A 26,560-nucleotide genomic window follows, 5' to 3' on the forward strand; every position below is an offset into this window, starting at 1 on the left:
TTGCAGTGATTTCTCCCACACTCATTCTCCAAGGAATATGCATTGTAGATCATTTAAAAATCCCTTAGACATCATAAACTGGTAAAACAGGTTTAACTACGGATAGACATTTAAGTTGTGTAAATGCAGATGCCCCACACGTGCAAGGGCCCACCTTTGGTGAGAAGACTAGGCATTTATGAATCACACTCAGATAGTTTTCATCAGTGAGGTTCATGTGAACTCGGAAGCTGCCAGACCTCAAGGCAAAAATAGATGCCCTTCAAAGACTTTGTAGCTTGTCTGACCAAGCGGTGGCACAGTGGATAGAGCATCAAACTGGGATGCAGAGGACCCAGGTTCGAGACCCTGAGGTCGCCAGCTTGCACGCAGGCTCATCTGGTTTGAGCAAAAAGCCCACCAGCTTGAACCCAAGATTGCTGACTCGAGCAAGGGGTTACTCGGTCTGCTGAAGGCCCGTGGTCAAGGCACATCTGAGAAAGTAATCAATGAACAATTAAAGTGTTGCAATGCACAATGAAAAACTAATGATTGATGCTTCTCATCTCTCTCCGTTCCTGTCTGTCTATCCCTCTCTCTGACTCAGTCTCTGTCTCTGTAAAAAATAAAAAATAAAATAAATAAAATAAAAAAATAAAGACTTTGTAGCTTCCAAGAATTATTCATATGGAAACCAAATGAAGATGTTGCTTCTCATGAAAGAGTTCTCACAACTACAATGAAAGACTAAGTGATCCCAGCCAAAGTGAGAAAGTGTTAACTTTTTCGTCTAGGATTGAAGGAATGTGACTATAATTAGGGTATATTACTTTAGGGTTCTGGGACAGTTTCAAGCACTTCACTTCAAACACTACAGTTTCGTCTTTTGAACAGCAAATAGGTTTCAAATTATAACAATGTCTCTATTAATGCTCTAATTGCTTCTCAGCCTCGCTTCTAAATTGCACAAGGCTGGGGGTATGAAGGTTTGTGTGTGGAAAGCCTCCATCTGCGTTTCTCCTTTGAGAGATGGTTGTGAATGGAACCAGCCAATAGGAATAGGACAATTATGCTCTAAGAGTCTCTTGTTCTCTGGAGTGTGTGACCTGCTGACGGATGCTAAACATTTGAAATGTAAACTTGAATAGGTCCATAGAAATTGGGACACGGAAAGATGGGATTTGATGAATTGTGTTTCTCTTCAAGTGTTTTGTGAAGTGGTGTTATGGTAGGAAGTGCCTCTCAACAGGGTTATTATAAGAACAAGCTTACAACTTGAACCGTGCCCTCCCCTCAAAAAAAGAACATTTGAAAATGGCGTGTTTTTGGTGGAATTACTAGAGTGTATTTTATTCCAAGGAATTTGCTTCTTCATTAAATTTTTTCTTTATTTCTGTGTGGTCTATAAGGGTGAACTGGTTTATTTATTTATTTATTTTTTATTTTATGGTCTGAGGAAGAAGTTAAACTTGTTTATGTAGAGCTTAAGATTTTTTAATTCACCTAAATATCTTTAGTTGGTTTTTTTTTTTTTTGGTTTTGGGGTTTTTTTTTTGTTGTTTTTTGGGTTTGGGGGTTTTTTTTGGTGTACTAGTCTATAGTATAAATATTTCACATCCATTCTTTTTTGTGTGTGTGACAGAGACAGAGAGAGGGACGGATAGAGACAGACAGGAAGGGAGAGAGACAAGAAGCATCAGTTCTTCGTTGTGGCTCCTTAGTTGTTCATTGATTACTTTCTCATGCGCCTTGACTGGGGGGCTATAGCAGAGCGAGTGACCCCTTGCTCAAGCCAGCAACCTTGGGCTTCAATCCAGCGACCCCGTGCACAAGCTGGTGACCCCGCACTGAAGCTGGCGACCTCAGGGTCTTGTACCTGGGTCCTCTGCATCCCAGTTGAACATTCCATCCACTGTGCTATTATCTGGTCAGGCTCCCATCCATTCTTTTTTTTTTTTTTTTTGTATTTTTCTGAAGCTGGAAACAGGGAGGCAGTCAGACAGACTCCCACATGCGCCCAACTGGGATCCACCCAGCACGCCCACCAGGGGGTGATGCTCTGTCCATCTTGGGGCATCACTCTGCCACAATCAGAGCCATTCTAGTGCCTGAGGCAGAGGCCACAGAGCCATCCTCAGCGCCCGGGCAAACTTTGCTCCAGTGGAGCCTTGGCTGCGGGAGGGGAAAAGAGAGACAGAGAGGAAGGAGAGGGGGAGGGGTGGAGAAGCAGATGGGCGCTTCTCCTGTGTGCCCTGGCTGGGAATCGAACCCAGGACGCCTGCACGCCAGGCCGATGCTCTACCACTGAGCCAACCAGCCAGGGCCTCCCATCCATTCTTTTAAAAACATTTTTTAAAGTTTATTTACTGGTTTTAGAGAGAGAGGAAGGGGGAAAGAGAGGGAGACAGACATCGATCTATTCCACTTATGGATTCATTGGTTGACTCTTGTATCCTCCCTGAATAGGGATTGAACCAATAACCTTGGCATATCAGGACAGCTCTCTAACCAGCTGAGCTACGCAGGGCTTCCCATTCATTCTTGTGTTGCAAGTAGGAGTGTTATTTCTACTGTTTCGTGGAAGTTTCTACTTTGGAGACTGCTAACCCAGCAAAGACGGGAAGCAGTTTATCTATCAAAAGTCCCTCTCCTGATTTTGTTGATGATATTCTTTCTCTTTCCCTGCCCTATAGTGTCCATACTAAGATAATTCAGATTCATAATTGAACCTTCCGGAGATGGAGGTGACTGGGGAGAGCAGGCTATACAGCTGAGTTGAGAGGACTCAGTTGCCAACACACTTAAAGATTCAAACAGTGCCCAACAGTTGGTCTTTGGCCACAGGTCTCTCTTTTGAACCTTGTCTGTGAGGTTGGTTTTTTTCTGGTTGCCCAGTCTCTTCCCCACCTCCTTTTCCAAATGGACCAGTCATGGCATCGAGTGCTTCTGACAAGCTCCGGAAGAAGGGTTTTCTTCTTTGAGTCCTTGGAGATACTCTTTGGCTCTGGTCAAGTCTTTGCTGATGTCATAACCACTTCTCCCACCAGCTTCACCAGGTCCAGCTGGTTCGTGGTCAGAAATCCTGGTTTTTCTGTCCCTCTCCTCACTGCAGGTCCTGGTAGATTGTTCCACAGGTTTTTAGACTTTCAGGTGCCATCATCTTTGTCTGGCATCCTGCTTCTCCTAGTGCAGCTGCCCTGCACCCTATTCTCTCTCCTCCCCTCCCTTCCCCTCCTTTCCCTTTCTCACCTTCTCCCCTTCTCCCCTCCTCCCCTTCCTCCCTCCTCCCCTTCTCCCCTTCTCCCCTCCTCCCCTTCCTCCCTCCTCCCCTTCTCCCCTCCTCCCCTTCCTCCCTCCTCCCCTTCTCCTCTCCTCCCTTCACCTCTCCTCCCCTCCCCTCCCTTCCCCTCCCCTCCCCCTCTTTGTGGCTGTTTCTCAATACATACTCTTCGCTTCTCCATAACCACAGCCCCATTGTCTTTGGCTCAGCCATGTCACCATGTCTCTGTCTCAAACATCCTCTTTGTTTCTGACAGCCTTCCTCTTCAGGAATGTACATGCTTACTTCAGGAAACATTTGTAAAAAAAAAAGAGAGAAAACAAAACTTTTTACTATTACATAAGCAGTTTATGTTACTTATGTAGTTAAAAAAAATACAAATAAATAAGGTGAAGTAAAGAAAGGCAAATTTCTACCACCCAGAGGTGATCACTCACTCTTCTCCTTGACAGTCCTTCCGATAGTAAAAGGCACCTGTTGTGATTCTCTACAATCTTCTCTTCTTCAGAATAATCATTTCTGGATTCCTTTACATGTTCTTCAGAGCTGCTAGGAGCCCCTTAGCATTCAAGCCTCTGGCCTGGTGTGATGAAATGTCTCTCTTCTCACATGGCACCACTCAGAACTGAATTGACCCACAGAGTGCAGGGCCGATGGGCACCCCGTTGTAAAGATAGCGTCTTTCCAGCCCACTGTCATTTTCCAGACAGCCATGCCACAGAGCCGAACTATATACAATGACTGAGGGACTGAAACACTTTAATTTTGTGGATCTTTTTAGTTTTTTTTTTTTTCTTTTTAGTTTTCTTATTTTTACTTTTCTAGGTCCTTTATGTCAACCAAAGGAGCATCAGGGAATTTCTCAGTTTCTAAACTTCAAATAGATATTCCACCTGTGGCATTTCTTTTACTTGGACCAAAAAAGGGATGGAGGGGAGAAGGATTAGTAACGACTTGATTTCCTCTCCAGGAGGACTCAGTACAACCACCAATGACTACTACTTTCCTTCATGAGACCTCTCATCCTTTTCTGTCGTGACTTTAGAGTCTTACTTCAGTTTGATAGCAAGTCCCTTCTCCTTAGTTGGCAGAATCTGTTGTCTCCCTTGTTGTGAACTGGACCTGATCTGACTCTCTCTCATCTCTGGCCACATGTCTCCTTCATTGCTATCCCTCCCAGATTTCAGACAGAGCCGTGACAGCCTCATTGTCAAGAACTTTTGCGGCCCCGAGATATGAGTAACACTGGGGAACAATTTTTTTTTTTTCATTTTCTGTTGCATGAGGTTTTAGAACTGTTTCTATATATTTCTGCATCGCTGATTCCAAATCTGAAATCCACTTTTTGGTGCAGGCTCTAGTTTTTATGCAATTTTAATTTCTTTTTGTTACAGTTAATGGCATGCATTGGTTTTTAAATTGGAGTTCAAGGGCAACGACTCTTGGATTAAACATAACCACAAGGCAATTAATGTTTTACAAACATCACTCTTACATAATTGTAGTTGTTTTTAAATGTAAAATATTATTTTCTGATAAAAACACCCTCTTATTTTGTTTTAAGATTGAATCATGGCTTCTTCGAGTAGGTGTAAATGTAAGAATAGTCCTGACACCTTCTATTATATATGTGGCTGTTACACACTTCAATGTCAAAAGCGCAATATTTCATCATTTGTAACACATGCATATATTGCCTATTTTCAAGTTCCCCTTGGTGATCAAGACAAGAATTGAGCTCCTCATATTGTGTGTCATAATTGTGAGGAAATGCTTCATGACTGGACAAAAGGAAAACACAAAAGAATGCCTTTTTGGTATTCCCATGGTTTGGCGTGAACCTAAGGACCACAGCAGTGACTGTTATTTCTGTCTGTTCCATACAAAGGGCATGGCAAGAAAAATGGCATATGATCGCATATCCTAATATTCCTTCAGCAATACGACCTATCCCACAGTCTGAGACACTCCTGGTTCCAGTTTTCAATGGTTTTATTTCTTCTAAGGATGGTTGTAGAATCTGAAGGGTCTTCTTCTGATGCCAAGCAGTTATTAACCCCTCAGCAGTTTAGCCAACCTGAATTGAATATCTTAGTAGGAATGACATAAAAATTGTCCTCGACTTTCTAAAGTTATGAGGAGCATGACTGGATCATTTGTGTGGATCTTAAAATGGTAAATTTCCTGCTAGGACAACAGAGAGGTTTCACGAAGTATCCCTGCTTTCTGTGTTTGTGGGACAGCCGAGCTCGGGAGAAACACTGGACACACAAGGAGTGACCGAAACGTGAAGCTCTGGAAGTAGGGATGCAAAATATTGTGAATGAACCTGTAGTTAATCGAGACAGGATCATTTTCCCCCCACTTCACATCAAACTTGGCTTAATGAAGCAGTTTGTTCAGGCTTTGAATAGAGAAAGTGAATGCTTTCAACATATTATTTCTGCTTTTCTTGCCTTGTCTTTCGAGAAGATAAAAGCAGGTGTATTCAATGGACCTCAGATTCGAACCCTCATAGGTGACAAAGAATTTGCCAGGAAGATAGATGAATAAGGAGGAGAAAGCAGCTTGGCAATCTTTTGTGGCAGTTACTAAGAACTTCCTTGGCAACAAAAAAGCAGAAAACTATGAACTTCTGGTTCAAAGGATGCTGTTGGCTTTCTGCGACATTGAATGTAACATGAGCGTTAAGATTCACTTCCTGAACAGTCACCTTGATAAGTTTCTTGAAAATCTTGGAGCTGTTTGTGATGAGCAGACCACTGCTGGAGCATCGAACAAGATTGTCCTCAACAAGTACACAAACGCAAGAGCTACAAACACAAATTTTTGCCTGAATAGAATTTAAGCTTTGCACAAATTTTATGATTAAAATAAGTGTTTTAACACATTCTATTTTGAAATTGTACACAAATTCTGATACAATCATATCTTTTAGTGTATTAGTGTATTTACTGCATTATATAAATTATTATATTTTCACAAAGATGATGCCCAAGAAGACATTCTACTTCATTATGTTAAACTAAATGTTGAAAATTTTACAATAAGATGAAAACCTAAAATCTTGAATTGCAAAAAAACTGTAGCTTACAGAGAAAAACCAAGGTCAGATTTGAGATCAGCACACTTGAATTAGGTAAGAACAAGTGTTTTTGTGGATGCAACAAAAATTTTGTTCTCCAGTGTAATCTGTTGAAGCCAGAGGACTTGATCCCATTGTAACATTTTCATCTCTCTTGGGTCTTAGTTTGTTTGGTTTCTTTTTTAAACTCACAGTTACTTCCCTGTTCTCAATCTGAATTGAAATAGTATTTCATCTGCTGTGACATCCATCATTGTTATACATCTCCTCTTAGACAGCTAATTAGTCTCTTCCTCATTCACTTCAGTTTTTCAAAAATAACTAAAGAAGGTCATTTCTGTTGACTTCACCATGTTCCATAAGTGCAAGTCTGTTCTTGGCTTCAGCCTAGCAAACACTTTATTTTATTTTTATTTTTGAGAGGCAGGAGGGGAGATAGACAGACTCCCACATATGCCCACCCGCAACCCCTGTCTGGGGCCGACGCTTAAATCAGCTGAGCTATCCCCAGTGCCTGGGATGACACTTGAACCACTTGAGCCACTGGCTGCAAGAGGGGAAGAGGGAAAGAAGGGAGAGAAGGAGGAGAAGAGAAGCAGATGGCCTCTTTTCATGTGTGCCCTGGACACTTGCATGCCGGGCTGACACTATTCACTGATACCAACTGGCCTAGTGAAGGCTTTTGATAGATTTGATGGTACCATCTCTCCTTGTCCTTCCCATCCGAAGAAATGGGATCTTAAATTAACCCCATACTGTGGTAATAGTCTGAGTGTGTGCAAAATGGCAAAACAGTTTGTGGGTCAAATAAGTTTGCAAATATGATGTATATGTTTGCTTGCTTATAGTTTGCATTGGGTGTGGAGGACAGGCTGTAAGCAGGCAGGGTCGTTATAGCCTAAAGCTTAGTTTTAAGACTAAGTGTTTCCCACCCTTGACTGTTGTATGATGTAGGGTCGTGCACTCTCATGAGGAATCCATTATGCCTCAGATAAGTGACTTTGTATCAGAGACTTCCTTGTTTGTATATTGGATTAAAGGTTTTGATTTCTATACTATAAAGTGGGGCAGACCAGGAGCTTGCTCTCTCTCAGTTCCTGAAATTAGCATTAGAGGGAAGAGCAGAGAGAGAGCAGAGAAAGGCCATGTGGAGGAGAGAAGCAGTAGCCAAGATGGTGGAGTGCTGAAGGAGAAGCCAGTTTGTGCAGTTTGTATAGAGAGAAGGAGATGGGGAACAGAGGTGAATAGGCTGGTGAGGTAGAAACCTTTGATTCTAGGAAACTTGGATAAGTCAGTGGCTTTGGGAGCCTTGAATGGAAAGGGAAGTATTTTCCCACTGTGTGTATTTCTTGCCTTCCAGGTGCAAGCTAGGATTAAAGCTAGTGGCCCACCAGTTCTTGGCTCCGTTGTTTCATTACCGTCTGTCCGAATCTAATGCAAACCTGAACGGGCCAGGTGGCTGTGATGGTGGCCACAGCTCCTGGCTTTATACAGTTCAATAAACATTTCTTCAACTGTAGATGTTAGAGAGAGTCTATGTGTGGAATGAGATCCATTAGGGAAGGTATAGACAGCAACAACATTTTACAGAGGTGGGTGAAAACTCATCTAGGTGTTTTGGAAAGTGCAGGGAGGAATAGGAAGCTGCATGGCTGAGATATAGAAACTTGTGTCCTGTTCTGGACACTGCCTACCAGTCCCAAAAAAGTTAAACAAATATATGGAGAGAGGATGAGGCAGAAGAACACATTTTATACTTGGTCATAAATCCCAGTGCAGTCCCTTTACGACCTAGGCTGGAACACATTGAGATTATCTGTTGTCTAAACCGGAATCAGACCCGCACTTAGGAGCAGGCAGCCTGGTCGCCCCTTCCCCTAGCCCTAGTAATGAGGGACAGTCATTCCCGAGAAACAGCAAATACAACAATAAAATGAGAACCAGTGATACCCCCAACCTTCCGGTCAGAACCAGTTGAAGTCAGAGCAGCAGGAGCCCTGCCTGAGCCCTCTAACCTGCAGCCTGTTTAGGAGAAGAGCCGGAGTGAAGAAAGCTTGGGGGGTGGGGGTTGAGCTTTCCTCCAGGCAGCCTGCCATCCTCAGCTTCAAGCCGCTGTCCTGCTGCAGCTTTGTGAATGAAGTGTGTCTCCGAGAAAGCCACATGGTAGGAGCTTTTCCCAGGCAAGTGCAGCCGTGATCTGCCACAGGGCTCCTGGGAACAGGGGTTGGGGCTCCACAAGTGCATCTATCCTGAATCTGAGCCACACTTGGGAGAAAACTGAAGAGGTATTAAGAGATCTTCCTCCCCTAGTCCGATCTGGGAATGACTGCAGAGATATCTGGTCTTAAAGAACAATAAATACTTATGAATATATTAAAGTTTCAGAAAAGTCCTGTGACAGAGAGGAGTGTTTCCCAAACTCTTCTGAGTGTGGATTTTTTTGGATGGTTTCCTATTATCACTCAGAAGAGCATTACATGGAAATATTATAGAGGCCAACCTTACTTCATTGATTTATTTGGTGACAAAGGTTTGCCAGATAAGTGAAGGAACGGACCCATCTTTCCATGTTCTCACTTAATATTTATCTCCACCTTTCCTACATACATTCCCTAGAACATTTGTTTCAATTCCACCAGTAGGCACGGCCACCATGACAGCCGCCTGGCCCGTGCAGGTTCACATTTGATTTGAACAGACAGTAATGAAACAACGGAGCAAAGAACTGGTGGGCCATTACCTTTAATCCAAGCTTGCACCTGGCAGGCGAGAAATACACAGTGGGAAAACACTTCCCTTTCCATTCAGGGCTCCCAAAGCCACTGACTTATCTGAGTTTCCTAGAATCAAAGATTTCTACCTCACTAGCCTTATTCACCTCTGTTCCCCATCTCCTTCTCTCTGCACAAACTGGCTTCTTTTTCAGCACTCCACCATCTTGGCTGCCTCTCCTTGCAATGCTAATTTCAGGAACCAAGAAAGAGCAGCCCCCTGTCTCTGCCCCATTTTATAGTGTAGAAATCAAAACCTTTAAGCCAATATACAAATAAGGAAGTCTCTGATACAAAGTCACTTATCTGAGGCATAAACGGGATTCCTCATAAGAGTGCACCACCCCACATCATGCAGCAGTCAAGGGTGTGGGAAAAGCTTAGTTTTGAGAAGATCTTAGTATTAAAAGGGCAGGAAAGGCTTTGCCCGACCTGTGGTGGCGCAGTGGATAAAGGATCAACCTGGAATTCTGAGGTCGCCAGTTCAAAACCCTCAGCTTGCCTGGTCAAGGCACATATGGGAGTTGGTCCTTCCTGCTCCTCCTCCTCCTCTCTCTCTCTCTCTCTCTCTCTCTCTTCTCTAAAATAAATAAATAAAATCTTTTTTTAAAATAAGGCTTAGTCTTCCTTAGGCTATAATGACCCTGGCTGCTTACAGCCTGTCTCACACACCCAATGCAAACTATAAGCGAGCAAACATATACATCATATTTACAAACTTATTTGACTGACAACTATCATATAAACATCTTTCTCCTCTAGTCTATTTTTCTAGCACTGACCTCATTCCTTAGCATCACATTCCCAGTTCCATCTCTGTACTCACTGCCCTGAAATCAGCATGCCCAAATCAAAATGCAATATCATCTCCTCCAGACCGGCTTCTCTTCCTGCTTCTCCTGTTCGCATCATCACCGTCCATTGACGCAGTGAGGAATCTCAGCGCATTCCCAGACCTTTTCATCTCTTTACTGGGAAGAAAATAAAGACACTTAGGATAAAAAAAAAATTTTAATACATTTTATTTTTAAGACTTATCTGATCCCATGGACCTAGTCCAGACTCATTCTTTTATTTGGACAGTTGCAGTAGCTTCAAGTATATTAAGGGTCAAGTAGGACTTTTGCTGCAAAGGGAGATTTGGCATGGGAACCTTTCCCATATCTGTCCAAATCTTAAATTACAGAGATGCTTGGGAAAATGTTGAGATTATGGCATTAATATTAATGAACAGGGTTTTAAAGCTAGTGATCAAGAGAAGAAGGAATATTCCCATGCTATACTGTTCATCTCCCTTCTTTTCTGTGGAATTTTGGGGGTATCTGAACACATGACTGGAAATGACAGAAGGGAAGTCAGCATATCAAAGGCTAAGTGAGCTCACTAAAGACAGTTTGTTTTTTCATTCATGCAGGTCCTTAGGCTCACAATTGTGGACTGTTATTATACAAAATAACAGTTTCGGGTAGTTGACTGTACTAGTTTGACTTTTGGATATGTGAATTTCCTTTAACAATTCCATCAGCATTACTAATAAGCTATCCTTAAAGTCCTTTTGCACATAAACTCATTTAATCTGTAGAAAGTGGTATTGTCCCACTCTTCAAACAGAAAATTGAGTCAGGGTGACTGCTGATGCTTGTTCATAGCTTTAAGTGGATTCCAAGCCCTGATTGCTTTTCCCTACACATCATCTGGCTCCCAAAACTCAGGTGATGGTTATGTTAGTGGGTGAGAGAGGCTTCCCAAGCCTTTGTTATGTAAGGAACTGACATGGGTCACCATCAGCAGGTAGTGGCAGAGAGGGCCTATGGGAAGGTATCCAGCCAGTAACCTAACAGTGAGCCACAAATAAGGCCACCTGCCCTGCCAGGTGAAGTCGTGTAGTTTATTCTGAACAAGGACAAGCGGGATGTCCTGTTTACTTACATAGTATATAGGTTGCAAGATCTTCCCAATACATTTTACAGTCTAGAACAAGTTGTGGATTTGGCTTTGTTCTCATGCAGCAGATGCAATTCCTGATTTATAGAATCGTAAAGAAGCAACAGCAAAGGCCGCCTCCAGACTCTTGGCAGACGAATATAGACACAGTTCCCTCGTGTCCTTTTGAAGAATTCCAGGGGTGGAGACCCACGGGCTTCGGTCAATGTGTAAAGGGAAGATCAGGAAATTCTTTTGCCATTTCCAACCATGGAATCTTACTGATTTGATTTAAATAGAATTTCCTCTTGTTTGTTTTATTTTGAGCATGAAGAACCAGTTACCCACCATTCTTTGAATAAAACCATTTCAAATTGCGTGAAGGGGACTGTGATCCAATCACTCCTCATTCTTTTATTCAGACCAAAATAGCAAAATTGCTTTAACGTCCCAAAAGCATCCATTTTCCACCCTTTGAATTGTTTTTATTTCTCTTCTCAGGATTCTGTTCAGTTGCTCCATTGTTTTGCCTCTTTAAAGTAAAGAGGTCAGAATTGGACACAGGTCTGACATGGGTGTGACTAATGAGGAGCATTACTAAATAGATTGCTTCCCACACTCTGCCTGTCTTACCTGCCTGAGCGTTCAAACCGTGAGCTATTGTACTCATCAGTTACTTAAGGAAGAAAAAAAAAGAGAGAGGGGTAAAAAAAGATCAATCCTACTCCAAAACCCCACTGCACTAGAGAACAAAATAAATGCCTTTGGTGGCCTCACCCAGTCTGGCTACCTGCTATTGGGAGAAAAATATGCTCGCTTTGGGGCTTGAGAAATGTTTGTATCTATTTGCGCTGGGGGCTGTGTATGGCTGTGGGTTGAAGATATTGACCCTGCACTTGGGAAGAACAGAATATAAACCCTAGGACTCAGGTGGGAGATGAGTCACCAAGTGTTCAATGTGTGCATTAAAACTGACGCATACAGGCAAAACTTTTCCAGAAAATTGCTTTTGCTTTTTTTTTTTTTTTTTTTTTTTACAGAGGCAGAGATAGACAGGGACAGACAGACAGGAACGGAGAGAGATGAGAAGCATCAATCATCAGTTTCTCGTTGCACGATGCGACTTCTTAGTTGTTCATTGATTGCTTTCTCACATGTGCCTTGACCGCGGGCCTTCAGCAGACCGAGTAACCCCCTGCTGGAGCCAGCGACCTTGGGTCCAAGCTGGTGAGCTCTTTGCTCAAGCCAGATGAGCCCGCGCTCAAGCTGGCGACCTCGGGGTCTCGAACCTGGGTCCTTCCGCATCCCAGTCCGACGCTCTATCCACTGCACCACCACCTGGTCAGGCCAGAAAATTGCTTTTAAAACTGTAAAAAATAAAAAATCCACTGTGGGATTCTCAGAAATAAATTTAGTTTGGAGTCCATGATCCTTTACGAGAAAGTTTTAAATCCCACCAATTGGGAATGTGAAATGATACAGCCACTTTGGAACTCCCATTGGCAGTTCCTCGAAAGGTTAAACAAAGAGTTACCATGTCACTCAGAAACCTGACTGCTAGAGGTGTGTGTGTGTGTGTGTGTGTGTGTGTGTGTGTGTGTGGCCAAGAAAATTAAAAACATATATCCACAAAAAAACTTGTACATGAACATTTATAGCAGCATGGTTTACAATAGCCAAAAAAAGTGGAAACAACCCAAATGTGCATCCGTTGATAAATGGATAACAAAATGTGGTATATCCATATAGTGAAATGAATATTCATTTAGCCATAAAAAGGATTGCAATACTGGTGGATGCTACAATAAGGAGGAACCTTGAAAACATTATGGTAAATGAAAGGAACCAGGTACAAAAAGCCATATATGGTCCCATTTATGTGATGTATCTAGAACAGGCAAATGCATAGAGGCAGAAAGCAGATTAGTTGTTGCCAGGGGTCCGCAGGGAGGGCAATGGGCAGTGACTGCCGTGGGTCCCACAGGCTTCTTTCTGAGGTGATGAAATGGTCTGGAATGTGATAGTGATGGTTAAACAATCTTAATACTATACTACAAACATTTTATGGAATGTGGATTATATTTTTAAGAGATAATAGAAAAAGCAAACCCAGTGTTAATTTATAGATGGATTCCTTGTTTCGTGTTTTGTCTTTTTCTTTTTTTTCTTTTTGAAATAGTATGTGCCTCAAAAAGTTTATTTTAATGACTATGAGGCTTTTACTTGGTCTGGAAAATATTGCGCTGGTGCATTGGGTTTTATGAATGTTGCTTGTGTGGCAAGATGTTTGTTGAGAGTGGCTAAATTATGCCATTGAGAAATTATTCTGGGTGGTGTGAGGCCAGACTAGGCTGGTTGTGACTGAAACAAGGAACATCTGACTCACTTCTTGCTCTATATGTGGTCACTTGTTTTTGATGCTACTTAAAGATCTGAGAGGGTTTTTTTCCTGACCATATTTTTGTGAATATTGTTGTGGAGAAACTTAATTATGTATTTGAGGTCCTGTTAAATGAATCATCTTTTTGGCAGACTCTTGCTTGTCCATTCTGAAAATGGGATGGCTAGAAACACACCCAGACTAATTCCAAGCTCCTGGAATTATTTTTTCCTGCAGCTATTTTTTGACACCTCTAATTAGCATTGACAGCCTGGTCATTCTCTGATGGCGGTAACCCAGCGTGTTGCTCTGTCAGCTGCCCTGCTTTCTTTGCCGGGGACACATTCCCAGTACCTTTGCAGGAGACAGATGCCTCTGTTGCATCCAAACAGAACACACGAGGTCTGATGCTGTCCGACAAATGGACACCTCCTCCCTGTACTTTAGACTAGACCTACTCTCTGTCAAAAAGGGTTTTCCAAATGCTTTCTCTTTTGTCACCTTGTACCAGATTTTCTCCCCTATTCTGGAAATGTGCGGTTTAATGTTGCGTTTCGAATCACTTTCAGCTGAAAAGTGTGTAATGGAATCAGGGCATCTCATGAATACTCTTAACAGAGTTAAAGATGGCTTTTGTTTGCAGTCCGAGGGAACTGGTGACACAGTGAAATTACATTGAGGGACTTACTTGATAATAGGCTCCTTGTCCTTTATTCCTTTATGATTTATGAGATGCGCTAAGGGTGACTTCTCCCATCCTGGCACATCTGTGTTGGTTTATATTTATTAGAATCTAAGTTGTGACCTCCGCATTCTGAATCCCAAGTCTCTCACAATGTAACCTCCTGGGTAAAAAACCACCAGAGCCTCCAACACCCAGAAAGTGTGCATATTGCAAAACCTTCCTCTTTCAGTTTTCTCTTGACCAGTTTCCACTTTTGACTAACTTGAGGAACAAAATGTAGGTCTTTTGACCCCACATTGTAACATTGAACAATTTAAGTAGCAGGATTTTCTAGGAACTGTTCTCTGAACTCAAGGTTCCTATAAATTAGTAATAAATTGCCTTTATCCTCTCCTGTGGCTAATATTTGGTGGGCGAGGGGGGAGGCAGTGTCAAAAGAGAATTTAAAAACTTGTTTATGTCTTTGCTTTATCTCCTCTTCCCCCACCTGTGCAGTGGACTCATAAGAACACATTAAACCTCATTATTCTCCATGTTACTAATAATGCCCATCTATTCTATAGGACAAGATATTAAGCAAAGCATACATATTGCAGTTACCATCTCTGTGAACAAAAGGCTGGCTTTAACTTTGGGGCATGTACTTAGGAAGCACCCCTTCTGCCTGGTAAGGAATACCAGGTGGGAGATTGTTGCCGACTGATTACATTGGCCCAATACCTTGTTACGTCCTTACTTCAACTCTGGCCAGACGCTGAGTAGGTAACAGGATGTCATTGAATTTCTGACCAGCCATATCCACAGGTCCAGACCTGAGGTCCCAAAAGGAAGATCGAGGCCGGTGCCTAACTCTGCTCGACTCTCATTGCTGTCAGGGCTGACTCTCTTCTTTTTAAACTCTCCCGAGGAAAAATATTTCCTAAAATAATGAAGTAGAAGATACAAAGCACACAGGATCCTGTCGTGACAGAATGTGGTGTTAAAGGCATGTCCCTACATTATCAGTGGTTTGATACAAGATTTGTCCACCTTCACATGCTCTCCGTTCCCTTTGAAACTTCTTCTACTTCTCCAGATTGGAGACCAGCACCCTGACAGACTGACCCTAGTGATCAGAGGATGAAAGAAAGGAAGATCAAAAGGAAGCCAGGACTCACATGGAACGAGGCATCTGAGTTAGGGACTCGAAAGTTCGGCTGCCAGAAAGGCTGTCGTCTTTCATCCACAGATGTCTTCTATAAAGGAGGAGCTTGACAGTTCAGACAGAAGTGAAGAATGTGATGTACACAGATGAATTTGGATATAGTGATCTACTTCAGGAAGTAATTAGCTAGGGTTACCCCAGGAGGGAACGTTGGAATTGGATGCTGGTACCTCCTTCTGTGTGAATCTGAAATATAAAAGCAGAGTCAACATCAAGGTGCCCAGTAAGGTCAGGCACCCCTTTCCCTGAATCTCTCGTGTCACTTGTCAGTGTTGACTCAGCCAGAACACAATATCGTTCTAGGTCCATTGTCTTTTTGTAAAACCACTGGGAAAGCATTATGGATTTCTGAGGGCTCGGACCAGATACAGTGAGATAGTTACAGATAATACTGTTGCTACTAAGAAAACGTTTTGTTTGGGGCCTTCACTCTGAATAAGTCTGCTCATCCACTCAAGTCCGGGTCACTGTTCATTCATCTAGTCACGTATCCATTGGGAAATTGTTCTTGTGTGTCTGCCGCAGGCCAGGCACTGAGCACTGGCGATTCAGAGACTCCTTAGGCTTTGCGGGGAAAAGATCCTAGGGTGATTAGAGACAGCCGTGAAAGCCAGTTGTCGTGGGGAGGACAGGTAAGGGCTGTGGTACAGCTGGGCCCACCACATCATGGAGCCATAGAGAAGTGGCACCGAAGGTGAACCAGGAAAACATTCTCCTGGGCAAATCCTCAGGGAGGAATTGGTTGGCCAGAAGGAGGGAGAGGCAGAAGCATAAGGAGTAGCAAGAGTGAGGCTGAAGCCAGAAATAAAGGCGAAAAGCAGACAGTGAAGGAAAACGGAAATGCTTTGGAAGGTATCCAGGGGCTTTAGGAAGGGGTGTGACGTGATGAGAGTAATGCTTCAGAATCATCACGGGCCAGAGGCTGGGTCTGGGAGCAGGGGAGCAGACAGGTTCTAATGAGGACAAGAATTGAGGCAGCAACAGTGGGAACCAGAGTAAGGGACAGATTCACATGTTATTGAGAAGGAAAAATCTGTAGTGCTTGTTTGGACATGTAGGGTGAGAAACATGAGAAGTTTGAAATGCCTCCCTGGTCTGGGATGGGCAACTAGTGAAAAGTAAAGTAGTGCTGGTCCCTGAAATAGGGGACGTTGGAAGGACAGATTAGGGGGTGTGGTGGGAGAAGGATTTTCATTAAGTTTGCAACATGCCGAGTCTGAGAGGCTGGTGAATAGCCACGAGGAGATAGCTGTTGGCAGGTGATTTGTTCCAGCCTGGAGCACAGCAGCGATGTGTGGACTGAAAAGGATATTAGGAACCATCAGCATATGTAGTGGTTGAAGCTATTTATTTATTTAGTAAATATTAGGGGCCTACCGTCAGAGCCAGCTTCTGGGTGTGTGACCTGTACTGTCACAGAGGCCTCACTCTCAGAAGGGCCCCACAACTGGTTTAATGCTTTGCTATCAGTAGTATCCTAAAATTCTCCTTAACAAGTAGTCCTGCATTTATTTATTTATTTTTACAAAGACAGCGAGAGTCAGAGAGAGGGATAGATACGGACAGACAGACAGGAAGGGAGAGAAATGAGAAGCATCAATTCTTCGTTTAGGCACCTTAGTTGTTCATTGATTGCTTTCTCATATGTGCCTTGGGGGGGGGGGGGCTACAGCAGACCGAGAAACCCCTTGCTTGAGCCAGTGACCTTGAGTCCAAGCTGGTGAGCTTTGCTCAAACCAGATGAGCCTGCACTCAAGCTGGCGACTTCAGGGTCTCGAACCTGGGTCCTCCGTGTCTCAGTCCGACGCTCTATCCACTGCGCCACTACCTGGTCAGGCAGCAGTGCAGTTCTTGCCTTAGGAATGAACTGGCTAGTGTGGTGGTCAGACAAGTCATCAAAAACAAAATGTGATGGTTTTATGTTAGAATTACCAGGGTAAGAAAGCGTGTAGGAGAGACCTCTGAACCTAATCTCGGAGGTTGAGGAGTTGGGAAATGAGATTGCTCAGGGAGAGAGGATAGAGAGACAAAATGGTAGCCCATACAGAAACCTGAGAGGGAGATTCCTGGGGTTGGAAGGAAACCAAGAGAACAAGTATCCCAGACGCCAGGATTGGAAGACTGTCAAATGCTGCCAAGGAAACTGGGAATGTGGTCGTGCCCCGTGGATACAGCAACCAAAAGGCCAGTTGGTGACTTGTGAGAGCAGTTGGGTAAAGAGAGGGGCAATAATGAATTTACCTATGAGGGGTCCGTGAGAGGTGCGAGCAGAGACACTCTGAGTGTAGATCATTTATAAACTTTAGCTTAGTAGAAAAGAAAAAAAGAACAGACTCTAAAAGTGGGGTTTTAGATGAGGCAGGTATCATTTGTTTTTTGTTGTTTTTATTTTAAACACAAAGTGCTTTGAGCATGGTGTTGAACTCTGGACAGAGAGCCACTGGAGAGGGGTTTGGGAATATGGAGAGAGAGTAACTGATGTAGGCAAAATTATGAGGCAGGGAGTGATGGGCGGCCTCTCTCCAGTCAGCAAGAGTAAAGAGGAAAAGGTAGCTGAAGGAGCAGGTGCATTTCTGGGTGGAGAGGCCCACCTCTCTTGACTCTGTGAGTTCACCCCACTTCACTTATGTAAGTGAACATCTGCCTCTTAGTTCTCGCTTTTTGCTTTAAATTCCAGGAAAAGTTTTTCCTGTCTCATCTGTTCCTTTATTCAACAAATATGCATCAGGTTCATGCTATGTGATGGGCACAATGCCAAGCATTTAAAATAGGCGAATGAACAAAACAGACAAGGCCCCTGACCTGCTGACATGTAGTTCCTGCAGTAGAGTCATACTTGGCCTGATTGGGTGTGTTGGCTCCTCCTTGCAGGCCCGCGCTGAGTGACACCCAGCCTGCCTTCTCCTCGCTTTCTGACATTCTAGTCTAACTTCCCTATCTTCTTACTTTTTTTCATTATCTTGTATTTCCTTCCAGGAAACCCACCTTTCCTAGTTCAAGCCTGGAAGCTGGAATTCAGGGACCATGTAGGGAAAGGGAAGAAAAGGATCTAAGAGTAGTTTTAAGCAAAATTTTGAAACAAAAGTTTGCCATTGGCATTCATTACATAATGCTGCTTTCTCTACTCCTGCAGGCTTTCAGGGTCCTTCTTGCTCTTAGGCCCTCACCTGCACCTTCCTTTCACGTTTCTCCATCTTATATCAAACTTCCTACTCCCTTATTGTAGTTATCTTCAATTGGTGACTAGGACAAAGACAATTTGAGTGAACTCACACTGATGTGTGAATGGTGGGTACCACCTTGGGAGGCTGTGACTGAATTTTACAGATAGCTCTAAGTTTATAAGAAGAGATCTTGAATTTGTCCTACTTCTGGCAGCATAATACAAGAAGTGATACAAATACCAAAGCAGGATGCAGCATCCTCTTCTCAGAGTCAGCGCCTTAAATGTTTCCATCTTCTCACGGCTTCCACTGTTTTTCTCCTATACTAAAAATTCTCTAAAGCCCACAAGATTGTCGTTGTCATCTCCTCCTTTGCCTGCCCCTTCTCCACCGGTTTCTGTGAGAGTAGCTACTGGTCACCAGTGCGGGGGGGTGAGGGTGGTGTCTTGACAGCTGCAGCCATTTATAGGGGTTGTTTCTATGTCAGGGACTGCCTCTGCAGAGAGGGGGGGTGCCGGGGGCTTCTTGGCACAAAGAATGCAGCCTCCCCTAGAGTCAGCGAGGCATCGCCCAAGCTGAGCTCATCATGGGCGCTTTGTGTTTGTGGTTGTCACAGAGACGCGTGTCAGGTCTCTGGTCTCTGGCTGCCTGGTAACAGGGAGCTTTGGGTTTGAATCGAATGCAGTTTCCCAAACCACTTCCCTTTGTTGTAGAAATGGCAGCCTTCCACCATAACCGATAGATAGCTGGAAAGTGGCTATCAGGACCCACTTTAAAACAAGGTCTAAGAACAGGAGGCCCCGCTGGGAATAGGCCTCGGAAAGGTCGCTCCAGTTAGCGGTCCTGTAGCCTCTCCTTTAGACATCTGCTTTGGAGAGCTCTGTTCTTTCAGAAAGTCCTTGAGTCAGCAATAGCTCTGGGGCACACTTTTGGGAGTGTATAATAATTTCCTGAGCTTAAGATGAGGTGAGAGCAGATTTTCCTGGACCCAGGATGTTACCCTGGAAACTCAGGAGCATTGGTCAGGCATTCTCAGGCTCTGATGAGCCTATGACTCGTCTGGGGATCTTACTACGGTGCAGATTCTGATGCAGTAAGTCCAGGGTGGCACCCGAGAATCTGCATTTCTAACACATTCCAAGGTGAGGCCAGTGCTCCTGGACCACAGACACCAAGTAACAAGGATCTGGAGCTGTACTGTCGACTACATTAAACACGAGCCACTTGTAACTGCTTGAATTTAAAGCTACATTAATTAAAATTAAATGAAAATAAATCCCATTTTTTTGCTCTGGCCGGTTGGCTCAGTGGTAGAGCATTGGCCCGGCATGTGGATGTCCGGGGTTTGATTTCCTGCCAGGGCACACAGGAGAAGCGCCCATCTGCTTCTCCACCTTTCCTCCTTCTCCTTCCTCTCTCTCTCTCTCTTCCCTTCCTACAGCCAAGGCTCCATTGGAGCAAAGTTGGCCCGGGCACTGAGGATGGCTCCATAGCCTCCACCTCAGGTGCTAGAATAGCTTCAGTTGCAACAGAGCAACGCCCCAGATGGGCAGAGTATGCGGGAGTCTGTCTCTCTGCCTCCCTGCTTATCACTTCAGAAAAATACAATAAATAAATAAACAAACAAACAAATAAATAAATAAATTCCGTTTCTTAACTGTACTGACCACAACTCAAAGGCTCTGTACCCACACATGGCAGCCATCTAAAACTGCACAGATTAAAACGTTCCTGTTATCACAAAAAATTCTGTTGGAGAACACTGGTCCAGAGGGAGCATCTGCTGCATCATTTGTTTATTCATTCATTTATTCACTGAGCATCTGTTATATGCCAAATAGTAATGCTGGAGCTAGGCATCAATGCATGGTGCAGTTAGCAGAAAAATGTCAGTTCACTAGAATGTGAGATTTTTTTTTTTTTTTTTAGAATGTGAGATTCTTAAAGTACAGATACTACAGTGAGGCGAGGGATCCAGAGCTGGTACCAGTGACCTTTGCCATACTGTTGGAGGAGAAAGGGTCCCCTGGGCATTTCATGTGTGTTCTCAACCACGCTGTGGAGTTAACACAGAACTGGGGCACCTGTGAGATTAGCTACTGACAATGCGTTTTCACCATTCCAGGGCTATAATAATCAGAAATGGAGAAATCATCCCTATGTCTGCGGAATTCACCCCAGAGACGGAGCGCCAGCGACTTCAGTACCTGGTAAGGGGCATGTAGGTTTGGCAGAGCGCCCTGGCATCAGGGCCGGTGTTGGGGCTGTTGTGGAGGAACGTGTTGCTCCTGACATGGGAGCAGGCCCGCACCAGTCAGAGGACATATGGTCTGAACTCCCCACCCACACCGTCTGGATCACACATCCTGGCTCCATGTGTGACGACACACCCCACCTCCGTGAATTATTATTGTGGCTGATTTTCTCCCATCTGTGACTGATCGAAGCCATGGCATGCTCTGTTTCTTTTAATTGTTTGGTATGTACAATATGAAATGTATTGAAGAACACAGTTACCTTCTTCATTGGCCTGGTACTCACTTTAATTGAAACAGAGGGGCTCGGTCTAAACCACATTGTGAGAAGGAAGGCAGTCCTGAGATCTTGCTGACACTCGACTTACTTCATGCTCAGATAGGAAGTTTCTAGGGCCATTCAGGAGAGATGCAGGTGTCAGAAAATCTGTTTCTACCCTGAAAATGAACTCTCCATGTAGATCACTCTCTTTGGGGTAAAATTATGAGCAGGCTCTAGGATGCTGTTCGCTTGTTCAGATCTTGAGAATTTTTGCTTCACTTGAAGATTTGTGTTTTCTAGAAAACAAAACAGACTTACTTCCCTGCCCTCCAATTACAGGGGTAGAGCATCAGGCTTCGAGTCTCAGTTTACACACTTTGGTCATCATCCTATATAGATTACATTCTGTGAGGCATCTTTGGGGACTAACCATGTGAATAGTTTTGTGGATGAAACATCGTCTTGGCTGCTGGCTTTATAGACAACACAGCTAAGCTGTGACCCTCTGCTCTTAGGGAAGAACTGATCCAGGCTCCACAAAAAGGACTTTGTTCCTCTTTCTGAATTTCAACATGTATGAACGGCCAGGGTTTGATTATTTTGGTCAGTTTACACCAGTGGTTTTTAACTTCCAGTCTGCCAGAATTTCAGTGCTGGTCTGTGAAAGAGTTAACCACCCTGATATTAAAATTATAGAGACTATAATCATTGGGTCGATAATCTTCATACAACATTAGGGTGGTTAACTCTTTCATGGACTGGCAGTTGAAAACCACTGATTTAGACAGTAGCTGTACTTGCCCTGTTTTCTCATCTTTTTGTTTGTTTTACTCAATAATTAAGCTGTGTTGCTTTTGGTGGTTATCTGGCACATAAAATAGCAGGAACCCAGAACCAACGTGAAAACATTTCTTCACCTTCAGACAGACAGGAAGGGAGATGAGAAGCATCAGTTCTTCATTGTGGCACCTTAGTTGTTCATTGATTGCTTTCTCGTATGTGCCTTGACCCGGGGGGGGGGGGGCTACAGCAGACAGAGTGGCTCCTTGCTCAAACCAGATGAGCCCGCCCTCAAGCTGGCAACCTCGTGGTTTCGAACTCGGGTTGTTTGCTTCCCAGTCCGACATTCTATCCACTGCGCCACCGCCTGGTCAGGCTTTTCTACCACCTTTTGTTTCCTAACATTCCTGCTGTTGTTTTCAAGCAGACACACTGGAGGCCGCTTCTAGGAGCCCAGACTTATGAGCTCTCATTCTCTTAGGCAGTCTGAGCGGATGGAAGGGACCTTGCGGCACCTGGCACCCGTGGAAGGTCTTTGTTCTGGCCCAGCTCTGTGACTTGTCAGTTTGGTAGCTTTGTGCAAGTCTCTTAACATTTTCCGACCTCGGTTTGTCACATAGAAAATGGAAAACTACCATATTTACAGATGTGTAAGACGCACCCTTTTCTGAAAAATTTGGGATCTAAAAACTGGATGCGTTTTACACAGTGATTGTGGCATTTCAAATGCCATAGATGGAACTGAGGATGAGGCAATATATGAAGACAGTGATTCATCATCAGACACAGATGAGGACAAGCTAATGGATGGGAGTTTTGACAGTGATGAGGAGTTGTATGAATTTTATGATGAATAAAACTTGAGTTCAATAAATTTATATAATACAGGTTTTTTTTTTTCAAATTTCATGCCCCAAAATTAAGGTGTGTCTTATACATGGAAACGTCTTATATATGAGGAAATATGGGATAGATTGGAGAGTCATTGAGGACCTTCGAGCTGCCAGGTTATCTTCCAAGTAGAGTTCAGAACAGCTGGCCTTCTGGCCACCTGTCTGGTTTTCTCCAATCCATCTTCCACAGAACCACACCAGTGATCTAATCACAGTCCTTCTCGGTCTTCTGCCGAAAAATCTTTTCCCACAGTGCACAGAGTGTAGGCCCCACTTGGCAGACCCAGAACCATGGTCCCACCCACCTCTCCTACATCCTCTCATGCTGCCCTCACCAGTGCCACTGTGCATCCTGGGCAGTCGTCAGAGTCAGCTGTCTCCCATTGACAGTACACGCCATGATCTCTCTCTCCAGCCTTCATGACTTTGGAAATAGGCTCTGCCTGAATGAACCTTCTCCTCCTCTCTGCCAGGAAAACTCCTCATTCTTTGAGACCCCAAAGCAAATGTCACTTCTTCCAGGAAGTATCTCCTTACCCTCCCAGAGGGTCAGTCTTCAATGGTCACAGGGCACTGTGTAGAGGCCTTCAGTGTATAGTATTGTATTGCTTATTTCAATGTCTGCCTGCCCTTACAGACTGAGTCCTAGAGGCAGGCCCCATACTTAGTCACCTCATATTGCCAGTACTTAGTTCAGAGGGTGTTCTGAAGCAGGTTCTGTTGACTGGCTGAAAGAACCAATATTCATACTGATGTCTGGGTCATTACTACACAGTCCTCTCCCCTCCTCCATCCCCTAAAACCTGTCACAGTGGGCACCAGGCACATGCCTGCATCACCTCCTTGCCCCTTAGTGGAAACTAGTTCCTGCTTTCTTGCTAGAGGCAATGGGTAATAACAGGTTAACTTTTTTGTTTTTGTTTGTTTGTATGTTTGTTTTTGGTGAGAGGAGGGGAGATAGTGGAGCAGACTCACACATGCGCCCCAAACAGGGTCCACCTGGCAACCCTATCTGTGACTGATGCTCGAGTACCAAGCTATTTTTAGTGCCTGAGGTTGATGCGCTCCAACAGGGCTATTCTCATTGCCTGGGGCCACGATCAAACCAATCAAGCCTCTGGCTGTGGGAGGGGAAGAGAAGAAGAAGGGAGAGAAGAAGGGGGAGAAGCAGATGGTTGCTTCTACTGTCTGCCTTGATCAGGAATCGAACCTGGGATGTCCATATGCTAGGCTGACGCTCTATCCACTGAGCCCCCAGCCAGGGCCTAACTTTTTGTTATGAAATAATTTCACATTTTCGTGTTACAAGAATGGTACAGAAAGTTTAAAACAATGACCTTTGAGGAGGGATGGGTATGCTGACATTTTTCAGATTCCTAACTATCAGTTGTCTATTTTGGGATGGTCAGAATAAGATGTGTGTGGCTTCAGACTGCAGCTTTGTCACGTAACTGTGTCTGCGGTTTCACCAAAGCCCTTTATTGATCCCAGCTTCACCGACCCCAGTGGGTACTGAAAACCTCTGAATGCAGATGGAAGGATTACATGAAATGACATATGCAGATGTCTATTGTGGCACCTAGTACTCATCTGGTGGTTGTTGGACAAGTCGAATTCTTGCAACTTCAAATCCTGCTGACCCACAAACCACAATAATATTTTTCCTTGTTTTTACTTAATCACTCATAATGCTCTCAAGATTAGTGTGTATTTTGATGTCACTCTTGAACACTCATTGTGGACCCTGTTAGTCCACAGCACTGAGCCTAATGTCTGGATTTCTAAAAGTTAAGAACATTGTCTCCATTCTTTTTAATCCTTACTCCTATATCACATGGGTTTCTCTAGAATGAAAACTGTTTTCCCAGACAACACGAGTGTAAGTGAACAGAACATAAACTGTCCTGGTTGTCCAACTGCCTATTCTGCTAGGAGTTTTAAGAATGCCTTCTTGGAAATGCACAAATCCAAGGATAATATTCACATGATTGATCATGTGAATCTCTGTGAAGCAGTATTTGAATTAGGGGATGTATAACAGAAAATAACCTTTGTAGTGAAATCTTTATGGTAAGGTATTGAGACAGTTAGGATGTTTTTAGGGTAAAATCTTGAAAGTGATATCAATAAGAGAAAACAGAGGTGTATTGTGCACTTCTCTCAGTCCAACTGTGGCCTGGGCTGTGTGACCTCAAGTCCCTCACGTGGTATCTCTGAATCTCATTTTCTCCTGAGTGAAAGGCATCAGAACACTTTCCTTGAGATACTCGTTATGTGTTCTGAAATTGCAATGAGAAGTGATCCCATGGTAATATAAAATGTAGTATATCTTATGAGTTTGAATGCATCTAATTTTGCCAGTTCAGTTTTTTGAAACAGTTTTCTTGAGTGAATTGTGAAACAGTTTAGTGTGGTGATAGTTGTTTCCTTTACATGATTTAAACAAGTTAGTACGTAGCTAGGAAGTTAACATATTCTTTATTCCTAGATCAAATTAAATTTTATTTTTATGATGTGTGAAGAAATATTTATGATAGAATGGTTGAAACTTCTAGGTCCTTAAAGACTTGATGTGAGCAGCTGTCTGCAGTCTCAGTGCTGTTTAACTTATAGGAATGGCTAATGTTTTTTTTGGAGGTAGGGAGGGTTGAGAGCCCTTTTTACACGAACCATTTAGATCTGTGTGGAGAGGAATGTTCTTGTATGCAGTCTGGATTGTGGGGGAGTAGAGACCTGGAAGCAGACTACAAGATGATGGATGTGCAGGCTAGTGAATTCTGTCTGGTCTTGCATCCTGACCTCAAATGGCCCTTCCTGCAGCTCTCAGGTTAATGTGAACTTTGTTCCGTAGATTCTTGGGCAAGGTGTGATTAATCAAGCAGGCTTGTGGGTTTCGCTTGTTCACACAGAATGTGGCAGGTGTGTGAGGAAGGGGTCAGGGGCCGTGACTTCGCCCCAGCAGCTAGGACGAGCTGATGATCCTGTAGTCATGAATAAGCCTTGCTCTTCTGTTGCGAGGCTTTTTATTTTTTTAAAATGTTATCAGGGTGATTAAAATAAAACATTTAAGGGCGTCCACCTAGCTAGACAGAATGTTTTAACGGAGTCAAGGCCCAGATCGGAGGGAAGCGGTCTGATCTGTGGACATTTCTCAGCAGAGTTGACTGCTCTGATGCTGTGGGTGCCAGGAAATCACCCCACCTTTGCTTGATTCAGGTGACAGCCCGGCACGGCTCTCCCAGGGCACCTCTGTAGCCTGTAGGTGTGAGAGTGATGGCTTCCCTTCCATTCGGCTAGACATATTTTAAACTCTGATTTGATTACATTAAGATGTGCTGGTATCATCAGACCTTCAAATAATGTACTGCTGTCCTTGTAGATAATCCAACTCTGCAGCTGTTTTTCATCAAAGGCAGTAGACAGAAGAAATAGAAGTGGGTTTCAAATACACATTTGATACACACAAGTGCAACATGATCTGAGATGATCTCTTGCAGTGCCCTTGGGAGTGCCCCCTGCCTCCTACACTGTGTCTGGTTCTGTTTGCCCACTGTTTCCCTGGTGCTGGGCTCAGAAAGCGTTCAAGAGTTATCATCAAGAAAGTGTATTCTGTAAGCCTGAACTCGCTTTTAAGACAGGAGGCTGTGTTCGGGAGGGTGAGGTGTGGTCAAGACTAAAAGTAACCAACCCACCATCTCTACATCTCACTTAACCTTGAGGACAGGTTGTTCAGTTTGGGAGTCTGGCTTTAGTCACAGGGGAGCAGCCTCACTGCCACTCCACCTTGCTTGATGACTGACCTGGGGGAAAATTCACTCCAATACTCACTTAACCCCCTTTTGCAAAACTGCATATGAGTTTTAAAATGTCTAATTAAAAAATAGCAGGCTGGCCTGACT

At 43.8% G+C, this 26,560-nt stretch overlaps 1 protein-coding gene across 3 annotated transcripts in view; it reads left to right on the forward strand.

Moving 5' to 3' along the window:
- PPM1H (protein phosphatase, Mg2+/Mn2+ dependent 1H) overlaps window positions 1-26,560 on the forward strand; it is a 373,609-nt gene that overhangs the window by 199,462 nt on the left and 147,587 nt on the right. For all 3 annotated transcript variants that reach the window (XM_066369322.1, XM_066369324.1, XM_066369321.1), the window contains exon 5: window positions 20,597-20,681. In XM_066369322.1, the coding sequence (XP_066225419.1) occupies window positions 20,597-20,681 (85 nt within the window). The remainder of the gene's footprint in view (window positions 1-20,596; window positions 20,682-26,560) is intronic.

Source organism: Saccopteryx leptura, chromosome 2 (genome assembly GCF_036850995.1).
Source record: "Saccopteryx leptura isolate mSacLep1 chromosome 2, mSacLep1_pri_phased_curated, whole genome shotgun sequence".
In the NCBI taxonomy this organism is placed as follows: domain Eukaryota; kingdom Metazoa; phylum Chordata; class Mammalia; order Chiroptera; family Emballonuridae; genus Saccopteryx; species Saccopteryx leptura.